The sequence below is a fragment of the Stegodyphus dumicola genome, chromosome 2, assembly GCF_044657685.1.
Source record: "Stegodyphus dumicola isolate Sdum_Otavi_A_Nest chromosome 2, ASM4465768v1".
Lineage (NCBI taxonomy): Eukaryota > Metazoa > Arthropoda > Arachnida > Araneae > Eresidae > Stegodyphus > Stegodyphus dumicola.
In genome coordinates, this window is record NC_140769.1 from 209,588,328 (window position 1) to 209,606,234 (window position 17,907).

At 29.1% G+C, this 17,907-nt stretch overlaps 1 protein-coding gene across 1 annotated transcript in view; it reads left to right on the forward strand.

The window, feature by feature from the left end:
- The window catches only part of LOC146998812 (HUWE1-associated protein modifying stress responses-like), a 48,167-nt gene extending 30,547 nt beyond the window's left edge, over window positions 1-17,620 (forward strand). The window contains exon 4 of the mRNA XM_085811682.1: window positions 8,391-17,620. Coding sequence (XP_085667808.1) covers window positions 8,391-8,593 — 203 coding nt within the window. The 3' untranslated portion in view covers window positions 8,594-17,620. The remainder of the gene's footprint in view (window positions 1-8,390) is intronic.
- The last annotated feature ends 287 nt before the right edge of the window (window positions 17,621-17,907 follow it).

Sequence of the window (17,907 nt, forward strand, 5' to 3'; positions counted from 1 at the left end):
GTTTTTATTTTATTCGGCTTATAATTTCTTACTAAATGTAGTATTTCATCTCGATGTACCCCGTCTTTGATGTGATTTAAATCAAATTCCTCGTCATTATAAATATCACGAACACACATCGAATAGTTTTCTGGTTGCAATATTCTAATTTCGATGATGCGTAATGTATGCTTTACGCATGTGCGCGTTAAAAGAAATGTTTAATAAAGTAAACAAATAAATATTAACCTTTTTTTTTTTTTTTTTTTGTAAATTTTGATATCCTTTACATCATAATTGCTCTTTTTTTCGTAAATTATGGTTTCATGTTTCTAATTTTATAATTACTGCATGCCAGATTTAAATTGATGATCTATAATCCGGAAAAACCCCTAATCCAGAGTCACCGAAGTCCTGAGAGTCCAGATTAAAGACTTTGTACTGTATTAGTGGGAAAATAAGTGCAAGTTTTACTTTCTAAGAACTGTTTACTTTCACAAAATAAAGAAAAAAAGAAAAAAATGAATGCACAAAATTTAATGTTTTGAGTAAAAGTATAATAAAAATGATGTTTTTATAATAAAAAAGATACCTAAAATGGAGTTTCGATCAGTTCATTTTTAGACCAGTGAAGTGTAATATCAGGTTTCAGTGTTATACCTTGTGAAATCAGTAATCCTAAAAAAACACATATTTCTTCTGAATTGGTTGAATGCCACGCTTTTGTTCCTGATTTTTCGTTTGCAAGGTGTTGGTGCGTATACTCGTCTACAGAATGGTTAGTTTCAGTAACAGTATGAAGCCCGAGCATTTCATCAAAAAATAATTCAAAAATGTTAATGGGTTTGAAACATCCGTTATATCTTTCTTTATTCCTGGAACCTACTACAAAAAGTAAGCAAAAACGGAGGACACAGAATAAAAAAAAATACGTTTTACTTAAACAACACCAGCCAGTACTGCACAGTCATTACTTTCACGGCACACATCTCCCTCTCCAATTCCACTCTCTTTGAAATAGTATCCTCCTTCGCAGACTTTGTCAGGGTCATTGTGGTGTTGCATTCCAAAGTTTTGCGAATAATTTTACGGGTAGCAGCACAAAGCAAATGATAGTATTTTGGAAGGGTGTATATATACGCCCGTGGCAGTTAAGGGGTTAATTATATGGATGGTATAAGAGAATGTACAAAAAGCTTGGACACTAATAACGTAGGTACTGTGGTGACTGTGAAGTATTTTTTTATTATCATTATACAAAACTGTTTCTGAAGCTTTCGGGTCAGAAAACCCCTCAAAAGATTATTGATAAAAGATTTTAAGGATAATATATTAAATAACTATATAGCTTTCCAAAATTCATTACATTGTATGAACCATTATCCTTCTCTAGGCAGTTTTCTATCTCTAACACCCATTAATGTGCATACTTCAAATTCTAATCTAAGGGAGTTAAGTGAAAAACTCATATCTAAATCATAGTGTCTTACTGATAATACTGAATATTCATTTGTTAGTAAAGAAAAATGTAAACACAGAAGTTTTCAGAAATTAATCCCGTCCATCCTCAAAAATGCAATCAAAGCAATTATTGTTTAAAATACTGAGAAATCAAAAAGCTTGACATCTGTGTGAAATGATATAGCAAAACAATGATATAGCAATTAAAAATGAATTTTTAATAAATTTTAAAAATATTATTTGTTTTGCTAATGAAACTGCTTGAAAATACATGTGTATGTATGTATGTATGTGTTTCACAATAATATTCTGAATTAATTAAAACTACATCAGATTTTTACGGTATTGTAGTTTTCAGTATTTTTGAAATGGAGTCCAACATCAGTGATGCACATACAAAAATAGTTTGATATAAATTTGTATTTATTATTTTATTGAATGCAGTTTTGAAAATGATTTATTTAAAATAAATCGTATAAAGGATTTGACCTGAAATCATTTTGAACAGACACTTTCTGGTGACTACAACTCAGTTGCTGCTAATAATCAAACTCATTATCATGGTGGATGCTATGCCTCAATTTAAATTGCTGCTGGGTAGAATTCAAGGTGTTTGTGAGCTATATTCATTGGCTTTTTGTTTGATAATTTTGCAACTGCTAACATTACATATGTGGAAGGCTCATTTTCTAAGACCATTTGCATAAATTCTTTTGGAAGGTAAACTATATTACTCTTGGGGGAGGAACTGTAGCTTCTTTCCCATTGGTGGAAAATTGAAAATAGTAAGCATATTAAATATTTAGCAATAAAAAACTGAAAATTTTCACTAAGTAAAGAGATATAAACTGTATACACATTTGAAATGTAAACTATGTTCGTATGTCCAGATTGATAACCATATGTTTTTCATCAAGGTGGAAATGTACCCTATTTCTCACCTTATCAAAATTTTGCTGTGAAATAATTTGGAAATGTGGTTTTAACAAATAAAAGTCAAAATAAAAAGATTTGAGAATGTAGTATTTTCCAAATACTCTGCAGTAAAAGAAAGGGTACTTCTTTATTATCACAGCTTTTGTTTTGTAACTGCCAAGTTGGCAGCTGGATAATTCCCAGATTCATGTTTTCTTTTCACATATATACTTGAGGCTGAAATGTTTCTGCAATTGCTTCTAAAATAGCATTGGAAGCAAATTTTTTTTTTATTATTATCCCTAGAATATTCAGTACATAAGCTGTGCAAAGTAAGCTTGGTCATGATGCTGAACCGTGCGTCGTTGATTTTCATTCCGCTATTTAGCAGAGTGCCACAGTCTTTCACTATTTTGTATATGAGTAGATGTTGTTGAATTAACAAAGTGAAATTTAAGGTTTACAATAATCTCAACTTAACTAGTGTTGGTTTTACAGAAAAAAAAAATGTGACAGGGTAACCTTTAAGAAAATTCTATGATCACTTGGAAACTAAACTCTGTATTCTTGAAGTTCTTAGGGTAACACGAAAAAAATATGCTACAATGTTTTTTCCACTCGTGGAATCAGCATTATGAATTGAAACTTTAAAGTTTTGGAAGGGTTTTGGGACATAGAGATAGTTAATAATGAAAATGTGCAGACCATTGCTGTGAAGAGTAACTTAGAGTCATTACTAAAATTTCTCCAAAATGAGGTTGATGGAGAGGGAAGAGTATATTTTACTTCACAGAGTTTTGAGCAAAATAAACTGAATCAAGTAAGACGCAATAACAGAAATAATTTCAAAAGCAAGATTCCTAATATTAAATCAAAATTTACTAAGAAATCCATTCAAGTATCAACAAACGCAGAGCTCTTTACCTCATTACAGGGACATATTTTATGTATGTTTTGCACCAAGTCTCATAATTCTTTGAATTGTTTTAAAGCTAGAAAAATGTCTGTAGAGGAGAAAGAAAATTTTACTGAAAAAGGCTATTGCTTTCTATGCTTAAATATGTCATCAAGTATGAAAATGTAATGTAAAAGCTGGTTGTTTGAGTTGTGGAAAAAAACACTATTTTATTGTGCATACCTCTTCACCCACTAAGGAGGAGGTTGGGAAGTTAGAAAATTCTTTCGAGAAAGGTCATGCTCTGGCAAATGTGCCTAAATCTTCTAGTGTAATGTTGCAAACTTGACTGTAATTGTGAATAATAATGGGATAAGACATAAGCCAAGAGCAATAAGTGATACTGCTTCTCAGTACTGCCAAAAATGTGGGATATCAGGCTGGAAGCTAAGAATATCTCTAACACTCTTCTTTTAGAGAAAGCAACACAGGGGTGTGTAAACATGATGTGTTTATATCATATTTTTTTAGTATTGATGGACCTTATAAATACGACTTCAAAGTATGAAGCCAAGAAATGATCTGCAAGACCATTCAGCATGTAGTTCCTGAGCTTTGTGCAAGTGAACTATCAGATTGTAATATATACATTTCTGATCATTATCAGAGCCCTATCGTAATTTTAATTGGAGGTAACGTAGCTGGAAAGTTAATGACTGATGGTCTCAAAATGTTATCCTGTTTTGACTGCCAATCACATGCATCTCGGATGGACTATGATGGGGCATAAACCAAATTCTTCAAAAGATAAAAATGCATATTTAGTTGTCACTCCTATGATATCAGTTAATGAGTCAGTAACAAATTTGTGGGCACTGCACTCACTTGGAATTATTGATACATATGGACAAAAGACCAAAGCTGAAAGAGAACACTGAATAGAGACAGTGAACATGGACGACATTTGTTATGTTGTGCACTTACCTTGGATTGAAAAATCATCCTTCACTTCCTCATAACTATGATTTAGAGCTAAAAAGATTGAACATTACTGTACACTCTCTTAAATCCCAATCTTTGTATAGAGAATATGAAAATGTTCTTTCTGGTCGGCTCAAAGAGCAGATTATAGAAGAGGTGGAAAATCAACAGACCTTTGTGATAAACCATTTACCACATCATCCAGATGTCTGGTGAAAGACATCAAATCAGGAGCAATATTTCATGCACGAAATTCACAAACATTTATTTGAAGACGTTCACGAATGAGAATCATTTACATCTCCTCAGAAAAATATATAGTATTTCTGATAAAATCATATTATTCAATAATTAAGTCTCTAATATTTTTCTAGTACACTTTCTCTGTGGTGCATCTCAGAAATTACTATAAGCTCTCTTGCTGTCGATAAACATTAGTCACACAACTCTTAACCGAAAACGAAACATCGTTCTAAAATTCTTAAAACTAACAGCAAAAAAAGGAATTTGGTCTGTTGTCCTTTAAATGCAAGTTAAATGTGATTAAAACAGGATTATGTTTATAGTCCCTCTTATGTATTAAATGGCGAAATTTAACGATGCAGTTTCGAACATTTCCCACCTAAGTTAACTAAGGAATCAACTCACACTGTCTCAGAACAACAAGTCTGGTTATAATGAATCACTAAGTAGTATAAATAACAAAATAAGATAAATATTCACTGTAAATTAACACACAAAATGAAATAGTCATAATAAAGGTGAAACACAAAGATATTTTCGATTATAGTATAACATAAATATTACCATGTTATCATGTTACATAAGACAAACAAAATTCAACCCTATTATTATAATAAACTAGTTCTAGCTTAATATAAATGCTAGTACATACATGTACACACAAATTTACAGACATAATCTTTAAGGTGTTTTAATAACATGTAAATCTCCCCCTCCCCAAGTATCTCAGGACTTTTTCCAGTTTTGCAGTCTCCGTATTCAGTGTCTGTTGATTGTTCTCTCTGTATACACTTTACATGTCAATAATGGATTTGCCATAGACACTTCCAAATGGTATATGTGCTGAATGAGTTTAAGACACTGTCCATTTGCAGTCTGAAGTTTTACCGCTCTTGTCAATCCTTCTTTGCTAGAAAGGGTCTCAATAACTTTGTCAAGTGGCTAGTTTAAATATTTGGTGTTGTCACTGCCGATCAAAACAACATCATCAACAGCAACCTTGGAAAACCTTTTACTTTCTGGTCTTTGAAGAAGAGCATTTAAATATTCAGAACAAAATCTTTTCTGCAAGGTACTTTGTAATTTCTGCCTGTACTGTATTGTTTGTTAAAACTCTTATTATCAAGTGCATCACAATCAGGAAGACCAAAAGCTTTTAATATCTTGAAGAAACGTTGACAGGCTCAAAGGATTAAGTTCTGCGTCACTTTTTGCAACATATGTTATGGACAAAAATTAATAATTAATTCACAGTCACAGAGCACCATAGTCATTTCCTCAGAAATCAAATAAGCTTAAGCTAAAACTTTCCTTAACAAATTTTTCATAAAGCCAGTTCGCCTCTCCCGCCAACCACCCGACCGTGAGGTGGTAGGTGGATTAAATTTCTACTCAGTAGGATGAATAGCACTGTCATTGACTATAAGATTCCAGTTTAAAGTTTGAAGAGAATTCGAGGTCCCTTTAAAGTTAGTTGTTTCTATTTGTATAAAAGCTGCAACAGCATGTAAGTGTTTGCTCGCATCACAAAAGAAATGCACAGAACGATATTAACCTCTTTTGTCACCAGCGGTCTGAATAAATTGTCAATACATCTTGTTGATGATTTTTGCTATTAGTATGGTTGCCTCTCTATTTGGAATTTAATCGAAAAAGAATTCAGCAGTTTCTCTAGGTAACCAACCAAATATATGGTATTATGAAAGAACCCTGCTGAATAGTCTTTCAATTAAAAATGATCATCGGCTTTAGCTTGTCACCGTTTGCGGCACAAGCTAACACAATGTTCTTTCATGCCCCGTCATAAACACCAACAGTTCTGTTTGCAGGAGAGTCGAAAGCTAACGCCGTTTCATCCATATTTATTATCTGTGACCAATAGAAGGTTTTTTTTTTTTTTTTTTTTTGTCAATAATAGCTGTCACATATTTTAGAAAAAATGCCTTTTTATCCTGCCGGTCCATTGGTAATTGTTACTCGATTGTTGTACTAATACGCACAGAAATATTTTTTCTTTTCATAAATCTGCTAAACCTCCTTTGAAATCATTTATGTTCATTCGTTTTGCTATAAATTTTGCTTGTAAGCGAATTTTTACAGTCGAAATTGCCATTCCCTTTTCTCGTTGCTCCTTTATCCAGTTTGCAAGGTCATCTATTTGGCCACCTTACTGTACCACTTCTTTTGGCTCGTTTCTATTGTGGCATATTTTTAAGAAGTTCTTTTTCAGTTCTCCAACGTCGAATACATCTGTCGTCCACTTCAAACTCTCGAGCTGCTGCTTGATTTCCAATTGTTTCAGCACGTGAAATTACATTAAGCTTAAAACCAGCAGTATAGCTTCTGTGTCGTTTAGGGACATTTTCAAAAATTTTCCGCTCCCTTCTTACTTAAGAACCATCCAACAAGTACTTGTACCCAAACTGATGGGATCTGTATCTGGCAGAATGCCAAGAAAAATCCATTCATGCTGAAGGGGAAATACATCAGAGTTCGTTATTGCGAGGCAGGTGGATTCGTGAAAAAAATTGCAAACCGCCTTTGAAAAAAATTGCAGAAAAGGCAGGGGTGGGGAGAGGTTGGGTCCTGGAAGATTCATCGAATGGCAGAGGAGAGAGACTATTCAAACTGATGAGAATGTTGATTTGAAAGGGGGAATAATGTTATTGTGCTGAGATCTCGTTTAGGGTGAATAAGGCATGTAGGTCCGTTCAAGGGAAAGAATGTAAACAAAATAACGTTCGCAAAAAGCAACTGAGTGGTCTTTTGTGTGGGAACAGCACCAGTCTATGCACAATGACAAGGCCATCCAGACTATGTACAATGACCATCATAGGAAATATTTTATTTTTAGTGCACCTAAACGCCGCATGGGTTGAAACGTGGCACCCACTGAAAATTTAAGTTTTAAACACGTAAACGCCGCGGCGTTTCTTCCAGAAATTACGGTAAGTCTTTAATCTGGAATGATCTATAATCCGGACCTCAAAGCTACAAACTTTCTGCGCATATGCACTTACGCATGTGCGTTTAATGTATAACGGACGGTATAAGCTAGGCTAGAATTATCTAATTATCTATTTCAGACAATGTTGCAGATTACGTTGTTCCTTAATCTTCTAATTGGATCCAGCTTATTATTTTTTACAGACTGTTAGAGCAATTTTATAAAAAGTAAGCTTGAACTTTCAATTATGTCAAAAGGAGTTTCCGATTCTGGAGCTGCCAAAGGATCTACAAAGTGAAAGTATGTTTCGATGTCCATCAAACAAAAAGTAAAATTGCTGCAAAAAATGGATAAATGCATGAAGAAAGTGACAGAGAGGTTAGTGAAAATAAAAAAGTTTCTATTGACAAGTTAGTCGGTATTCTCGGCACAGCAATTACAGGACTTGAATAGCGGAACTTTGTAACTGGACAAGAAATTATGTCTGTTTATAGAATTAAAAAGAAAGTATTAGCACATAAAACGAAGCAACTTAAACAACTTACATTGAAGGAAATGTTTAATAAAATAAACAAATAAATATTGAGCTTCTTTTTTTGTAAATTTTGATACCCTTTAGATCATAATTGCTTTTTATTTCATAAATTATGGTTTCATATTTTTAATTTTATAGTTTCTGCATGCCATCTTACTAGATTTAAATTGATGATCTATAATCCGGAATCGTCGAAGTCCCGACGAGTGCAGATTAAAGACTTTGTACTATATTACTTTTCCATCTATAAAAAATCACCAAATTGTGCCGAGGTGATGACACTAATGCATAATTACCATTATCTCAGTTTATTAATCAAATCTGCTAATTTTTTAGCTTAGTAAGTTGGCATCTCTACTTTCAGATGTGTATTAAGAAATATAAGGGATTAATACAAATAAGATGTCTACTTATTAAATAAAATTTTATTTCAGCAAATTTCAAGCACCATGCACAGAATTCCCCCACTGGCCTATCTAGGATCCACCGAGCTCGTCATTGCAATTCAACATCTACCTCTCATAATGAACTCAGTGCATTTATCACTGAAGAATTTTCCAGGCATTCTAGGAAGCGTTCTCCTTCTACGGATGTCATAATGGAATCGCCCACCCATAAGCGTACACGACTAGTATAAATTTCTTGCCATTTATTTTAGTAATGGCTAAACTTGTCAATATATTTTATGTGGACTTTAAAAATAAAATTATATGCGCCTTGTGAAATGAAGTGACCAGTGAAATATTTTCCCATTGCAGTTCTACGTACTTTGACATTAAATATACTTGAATCGATGCAACTTCTTTAGCTAGATTTCCCTGCTTAATTTTTGTTATTACAATATAATTGTAATTTATTTTGGCGTAAGTTTGTTTTCCTAAAATATTATGTAACTCAGTTGTTTAGTTTTTCCTTGTTGTTCTTGCTTTTTGAAGCTTTTTTTCCATCCAAAAAGAAAAGAAGGGGAAAAAAGTGTACATAATTTCTTCTGTTTAATCTGTGAAGGGAAATGAATGCACTAGGTTTTGTCTTTGTTAAACATTCTAATGATAGTAAATGTGCCTCTAGTGTATTTTTAATAGCAGTGCAGAGTTAAGAATGTGTGATTTTCTATTTATTTTACTGTGACTTATTAGTATTTATTATCTAGAAAGTTTATTCTATGTAAATTTGCCTTTTTATAAGAAATATTTGAATGAACAATCTTCTGAGAAATGTTTTTATGCTATTCTTATAAATTCAGAGCAAAGAAAGTAAATCCTATTTTGACAAGAAATTGTGTTGTTTTTGTACAGTTTTTGCTTATTGTTGAGTGCCATTTTAATTCTTGCGGCATCACCCTGTTTTTTATATATTTGAGAACTAGAAATTTTGTGACAGATCAAAGAAAAAGATGAGCAGTGTTTAAAGTATTGCCTTTGTTAATTTTATGATTTTGTACCCAAGAAAGTGTTATAATATAAAATATCCCAATATATGTTTTTTACTGTACTTGAAATTTTTTGCACCAGTTTTTTGTCCACTTTGAACTCAGTGCTTATAATGTACAGCATAAAAATAATGATCTGTAGCCAATAATTTTTTTTAATTCCCTTAGTAACATATGTAAATTGGATTTTTTTTAAAATTTAATGTAAGCTACTCACAGTTGATATCTTTTCAAAATTTGCTGAAAATTCTAGTCTGTTTATGTCCAGAATAGATTTTTTAGCAATGGGTATCAGTCTAGTCATTGTTTTATTTAATGTTCAAATATACAAATCATTATTCAATTCAGGTGTCAATTTTCTACAAAATAGTAAATTCTCTAGTCAGGCATTGGCAGAATGTTTCTAGGTAAGTTTTATTTCAGAGACATAAAATGATTATTCATTATCCGACCTTATCCTATAAGTTATTTAAATACGTGTTGTTTTTGAGTAAAGAATTATTTAAATTTTGGACAATTCTTCATCTTTGTAAAAAGAGCATGAGTTCTGAGATCTTTCTATTAGATATTCTTAATTTATCTTTACTTAAACTTCACTAGCTGTTTATTTTCAGTATTTAATAATCTAAATATGTGTAATTAGTAAACACATTTGGCATTCAGATTGATTTTGAAAGTATTCTGAAATTCTTTCATTAAGAAGTAAGGAAAGTTTAAGTGTTCAATTTATATAAGGACCTGTTTATGTTATTTTGCGTTTTTAATATTATTCTAAATGTATATGAAAAATGAAAATTTTAATTTTATTATTTTGTAAGAGAAAAATTTGCACAAAAATAAAGTAGTCATGTTTAATGAACTTCATGCTTACAAATTTATGAACTATGTAGGTCTCGACATGTTTATTGTTATTTTAATACCATTTCCAATAAAGAAAAATAAATTTATGAGCAATTTTTCAGTCCATCTTGGCTTTAACTGTAATTTTTCACTTTTCTAACAGCTGCTTTTAAAAATTGTTTTTCACACTTGTCAACGATTTCTAATTTAAATCTGAAAAATCAAAACATAGTGCTATAATAAAAATCTACAAGCTGCAACCGAATTTTTTATCTAATGAAAGGTTTATTACTTCTGCATTTGAAGTTTTAATTGTAGAAATAGTTACTTCAATTATGTTTTAATTGATGAGAATCTTATTGTGCTTACAACTATTGGTATTTAATATTACTTAAAAAATTCTGTATTTGCAAAGATACTTATAATCAAGATTTTAAAATTGTTAAACTATCGCGTCAGTTGATGAAGTTGTTGTCTGATGAATAGTTGATGAAGCATTTTTAGTAATACTATTTTGAACTTTATTATACTTTTGTATAGCCCATCTCCAGTAATATTATTAATACATTAATTCTAAAACCTGAATTTCTTTTTTTTTTTTTTTTTAAATACATCAGTTTCTGTGGAAATTGGTTTCGAGAGAGTGTAATCGAGTTTAACAAAACTGCTTACTTTTTAAAGATTTTAATATGGCACACTGTTAATTAAAAAATTATTAAATAATGAGCTGTGAATTAAATATTTTACTTTCAAAATCATTTGGAATTGTTTTTGTAAACAATTAATTTTCCTTCATTAAAATTATAAAAAGCATCACTATTTTTAGCGGTTATTCCTGCAAAGTTGATTAATAGTCATACTCATAGTTCTATGATTTTTTTCATAATAAATAGTTTATTAATACTGCACACTAGTTTAATTAAATTTTAGGAATCCTCTTATTTAGTCAGCAATATGATTACAAGATCTTTTTTTTTTAAATCAGATGTTGAATAATCATACGTTGTGTCTCTGAAGCTTTAAATGCCTAATTCTTTGTGCCTGAATTGTAAAAGACGCCTTTCCAAAGAGATTGCTCAACATCATGCGCCATATTTCATTTTGTGTATAAACTACATGATTTTGATTTAATGGGTCAGGTACCTTTAAAATAAATTTTTTATGCTTTTATTTTATAACTTGATTTCTTCCAAGCATTTTAAAACAAACCCCATGTAAAAATTTGCTCTAGAAGTAAAGTTATTGTGAAATATTTGCTTTTGCAATTTACCAATCAGACACATTTGTATTTCAGGAAATCCCTTGTGTTAAATCCTCCGAGTGAAATGCTTGTGTATATGATTTTATACAAATATATCATTACACTTGATAGGAAAGTTATCTTATAAGCATATCTATGTATATACTTACAATTTTAAGAACGTAATTTATTTGCAAGATTTCGAGATAATTTCTTTTTCAATTAAAAATTTCATAAAGACTTGATTTTGCTGCTTGTATGGATTATTTTTATGAACCGTGAAATTAGAAATTCAAGAAAATTTGAGGAATTGTATATACACTGTATTTTTTTAAATGGCTAGTTGTGTTTCTGGCATAACTTTTAAAACTATAATAAAGTTTGAAATTATTTGAAAATTTTGACTTCTCACTTTTCATTGTTTCAATAAAAATCATAATGAGTATTTATGCAATACTGTTTAAATATATAATTATGCATACTTACAGAATTTTAACTGCTAAAATATTTTTATATTTCTTAATTAATGTTAAGAAACACTTAAAGAATCTGAAGGTAATTATGGCCTTAATAGGGGTGATTTCTCTTAAATATAATTGTTCCTGCTTGCACACGTTTTTCTGAGTTTTGGTTAAAATTTTAAAACGAAGTAGCTGTGCAAACCCTATTGCATATAAAATATTCACATATTATGCTTCTCACATTTTAAGTTTAAAAATTATCTTTAATTTTATGTTAAAAACAGTTACGTGTGGAGTTTCAAAAATAAAAATTTTATTTGAAAAATCTATACAACTTGATTTTTTAAAGTAAGTCATTTAAATTGTATATTAGATTTTTAAAGAAATTATAGTTGTGATAAGACAAATAGTGATTTTTTATCCATAATAACCACAGTGCATATTAAAGTTTTATATTGGTGGCAACAAAGGTATTTAATTTTTTATTTATTTAAAGTATTTTAATATCTAGAACATAAAGTGAAAGTGAATTCAGTATCAAGAATATCGAAATAGGGACAAGAAACTTCATAATTCACTGATAATTATAAAGATATTGAGCTAATTGAAATGTATTACTTTTTGGTATATTTTGACATATTAAATATATCTGACCACTTAACCTAGTTTGACCTTTCTCATTTTGTGTAATGTGTTTCGATTTAGCATGAAAAGGCATCTTTTAAAGTTCAAATTTAATTCTGGAGGGGGAGAAATGTAGAACTTTTTATCAGTGTGCCTTTTATGATCAGATTTGTTTTGATTAACTTTGATTTAATTCTTTCCCTTGTGTTTTAAAATATAATTTTTAATTAATTAGATTGAAAATATTTAGAAAGTAGATTTAATTTGAGCTTAATTTAATGAGAGCTGTAGCAAAAATAGTTTAGTTAGCATGAATAATGCATTTCTGAAAATGTAATAAATATGTTGAATTTACAATATATAAGTGACATTCATTTGCAGGTAATCTCTCCATAAGGTTATCTTCGATATGTTAATTGTGATTTCCCATTTTATACTTAAAGTTAGAAATGTGCAGGTATTTGAATGTGATTTAATAAATCAATGTTAAGTTAGACAAGATTTTAAGAACAGAAAATTAAGTTTTCTTTTCTGCATTTCTTCTTTTAACATAATTTATTTTTATACGTAATTTTCTAAAACATATTTGTATGTGAAGATGGAATTGGGTGTGTGTATATATTATTAGATAAAATTTAAAAAGTTGTTATTGGATGAAAATTTTTTTCATAAATCTTTTGCAGAAGAAATATCTTAACTAATTTAATCTGAAAATTTAATGGAGTAAATTTTTTATCCAAAAAGAAATTGGAGAAATGACTAGTGTAACTTAGAATAACAACTATTTTTTTAATTATTAAATTATGTACCAAAAATTACTTTTGTATTTTTGATTCTTTCTATTATGTCAGATCTAATTATTTAAAAAACTAATTGTTGCCAAAAATGCCACTGTACTCTAGGTATACTTTTATATTAATAATGCTTATTTCATTCATCTTTAAGAGAAGCAGAAATTCAGGAAATTTCATATGAGTTTTTCTCAATTGCATTACTTAGTATAAGTAATGTCATTTGTAAACTTTGATGTCTTTACTAAAAAAAAGGCTCTTTTCAGTATGAGAGACTTCTTGCACTATAGGATAAATTTTGCAAAATAAAAATGATGGTGAATATAAGAACATGACTTTGGTTTGAAATCATTTTCTTCTGGTCAGAGTAAATGGTTCGGCATTTAACTTAATACAGTATGTTAATGTGTGCAAAGCAAATTTTTGTTACCAATTTGTTTCTGACATATCAGGAAAAATTATAGTGGGTGTATGCTTAAGCTACCCATGGCTATTTTAATTAATGTTGTGTAGTTTATGTATATGGCAATTAATTTCCTTTATGGTTTATTTAATATTAAAAATATTTAATGTATTCTATATATTATGAAAACTTAACTCCATCTTTTTATTCTGCAATTTCATTTGTAAAAAATATCGTGTAAGGCCCTACCAAATTTTAGAACAAAACTGTAGGGAGCTGTTATTTTTGAGTAAATATTTCATGCTTTGATTTGCAGTAGTTTTGTTTGAAATTTAATTAGTGACCTGTCTTCATGTCTATAATGTGTTTGCATATCTCTTACTCAATGCATAAATAAGTGTTGTGCCAAAATTTCCTTATTGATTCAACTATAATTTTTACTTATGTTTTAATTAGTAAATTTTGTGTGCTGATTTGGGGGCAGGGGAGATTTTATTTGCTTTAATATGAGGCTTAAATTTTTACTTTTATCTGTAGAACATGAACTATTTGTTGTTTCAATAAAAATTATGATGATTATGTATGCAAATATCTGTCCTTTGCATTTATTGTAATTCTTTAATTAATATGTTCTATATATAATTCTTAATATGTTCAATTAATTACCATTTACTACACATCTGAGAAACTTATTGATTATGAAAGTATGCCTCTTGTTTTATTACATAAATTCGACAGTGGAGTACTCAGTTGAGGGGGTGGAAGAAATCTGTATTTTTTAAGTCTCTGTTACTGGTTTTTTCAATTAATTCTGTGACTGCTAAATGTGTAATTATGTAACAGTTGTTTTTCTTTTTTTCCCCTTTAATTTATGTTTTTGTAATATCTATACATTTTATTTATTTTGCATTCAAAATTTTTAATATGTACAATATTTATCAGAAAATTGTAATCTGTCCTTGGTATATTGGTTTTGGTTGCACTTTATATTAGCACTTGTATACTCTGCAATTTATGTAAAAGTTGAGTTACATAAATTCAACAAAACATTTTAATCAAGGCAGAATTCTTCTGAATGCAATGCAAAATTTTGTATGAGAATTGAAAATCTGTAGATAATAATACTCAGCTACTATGTATATAACAGTTATTTATACATTTTTATATCTGTGAGCAGGAAAACTATTAAAGTGTAATGAAAAAAGATATATATGTATAGTAAAGAAGTTAAAATGGAGATCCAATGTAACAGTCATGTAATTAACAATACAAAAATTATGCATTAGATTGCATATTGAAATTAACAAAGATAGCCAGTGGTTGCAAAAGCAGTTACACGGAGTGCAAACTGTGTTTATGTGAATAACAGTAATACTAGAAATTGAGATATCTTGGAGAAAAATGTTGCTGTCTAGTTTCCATTTCTAATATCCAGTGCTGTCTAATTTCTTCAGAATTTGTAAAATATATAACTTTTTTTTTTTTTTTTTTTAAAGAATGCATACATTGCATACTGTGTCATCTATTTATATTCTTTGAGATGTCTAAGACTATTTCAAGGATTTAACGTCAGGATGAACTGGTAAAATTTATATAAAGAGGTTACATAAACTCAAAAATGCTAATTGTAATGTTAAAAGCAGTTTTTTTTTTTTTTTTTTTTTTTTTTTTTTTTTTTTGTGATTACAAAATATGTTAACATGTGATATGAAATTAAAAAGATTTTTTTAATAAACAAGAATGCAGTTTATTTAAATTTTTCATCAAATATCTGCAATATTCTTTGGAGCTGTGAACTTTTGTTTTGTTGTAGTTGCATTTATTACGATAGAGATTTAAATAAAAAAAAAAAAAAAAAAAAAACAGTGCAAATTTTATGCATTTGTGCTAGCAGCTCTCTCAAATCTTCATTTGTTTTTGTTTCAGGTTGTTACTATGAAAAGTGTGATTTTTATTTAGAGATTATGTAAAGATATAATAACTTAAATTGATAAGAAAAATACTAGTCTAAAACTAAAGTTAGGCAAAACAGCAGTGTTATTTTGGCATCGATTTTAAGCAACACTCTCAGTTTTGAGGGCAATTAGACATAGGTTCATTCTATTCTGAGGAATTCTGCTTCTGAAGAAGAGGGACCTATGTCTAATCGCCATTGAAATTGATAAAGTTTCCTTAAAAATATATGCTTAAAGAAAAGTGCTGTTTTTTTCCTAACATGAATGCAAATTATGCGAAAACTATTGTATTTAAATTGTATAAAAATATATGAACTCAAATTGAGTAAAAATATAAATTGTATAAATATATATATTAACCCAAATTGTGTAAAAATATATAAATTCAAATTGAAGTATGAAGTCTAATTTTTATTTAGAGATTGTGTAAAGATATATTTGTAGAATTTGTTTATTTTAACAGTTGGAAATTCCAATTTAATGTTTTAAACTTGTGGACCTTAGAAAAATTTGTTAGGATAAATTTATATTCATTTTAGTGCACAAAAAAAAAAAAAAAAAAAAAAAAAAAAAAATCAAGTGGAAACCAAAATTTAGACTTTAGTTTAAATTTTAAGTCAAGAGTAAGACTTGGTCATTGCTTAGGTTAAAAAAAAATATTAGTTTTTACAACTAGTATGATAAAATATTTCCCAGTATGTTTTTATTTCAATTGTTTTCCTCCTTTATTTTTTGTAATATGTAAATTATGATCCTAAACTCTATTTTTGTAAGAATTCTTTTTCCATTTATATTAAGATTGTAGTTTTGTATTTTTCTATTTAGAGCCATATAAATATAGAAAAATCAGATTCTAGTATAATTAAAGTTTAAAAATGTAATATACTTAAATTTAGTTTTAAATCAAATTTTGAAAGAAATATGACAATGTAAAATTTTAAATCAGATTTTAAAAATCCCGCCTTTTCTTCAGAAGAGGGGAGGGGGGAATTGTTTTAATTTTGTTTTAAATACCTTATATTAAAAAATATAATAGCAAAAATTGAATGTTACATTTTCCAAAGAGTCTGCTATATAATTTCTCTACCCCTCCCCCATACACAGTTTCTGGGGGTGCTAAAATTCTATCGGCATTTTAAAACTTTATTTTTTTTACTTGAATGACAAATACAGAGAGGCTAATTTAATTTAACTTGATTAAAAATACTCTTGTATCTCCCCTCCATTTGTTTGGCTGCAGCCTTTCAAAATTATTCTGAGTAAGAGTTCACATAACGTATGTTCACCACTCGTGAAGAATCCCCTTTTTGTAATATTCTAAGTGCATTCCATATAAAAATATTGTACTTTTCGTATACTAATTTGCTTTAATAATGTATAATATGTATACATGAAACTTTATGTAAATAACTGTGCAGCTTTAAAAATGGGAAAAGAAGTCTTTTTCCTTATTTTTGTACATTACCAGCTAGCTAATCTTAGTCTTTATTTTGTGAATCAAAATGAGTAATTGCTAATTTATATTTATTTCTCTTGTTGAAATTATTTATATTTATAAATTATGATGGATGAACAAATTATTAAGATTCATCCTATTTTTCTCACATTTTGTTTTACTCTGTAACTATTATTAGAAATCAAAACACTTTTGTATTGGTAGATTGTTTAAATTTGAAATAGTGCTAATTATATATATTGTGTTAAAATCATTTATGCTGTTCGGTGCCACAATTGTCAGTAATCACTTGCATAGTGTTTTCATATTGTAAATACTTTTGTATCCTACAATTTATGTATTGTATTTTTTCCTTTTCATAGTGTGCCTTGAATGCAATTTTCCCCCCTAAGTTCAGGTGCATCTTAAACATAATTAGGTTGGAGGTATAAATGTACTATTTAATAAAAGCAATCTTGAAAATTATCATTCTGTTTCTCTTTTCTTGAAGTTATATGCAATATTTACATTATTATCCTACATAAAAATATATCTTCTTTTAAATATATATCCAATTATATATAACATTTACATTGTTATCCATATGAAAAAACAGATTTCTAGTTTAAATTTGTTGTAGAATAGATTTCAGTTAGCAGCTATTAGCTACTATCTCTTGGTTTTATATTCACCTTTAAAACTAAATCTGTTTCAACCATATATCATGCAGTAAATTATCTTTTTTAAAATCGTAAATTCTAATCTCCAGGTAC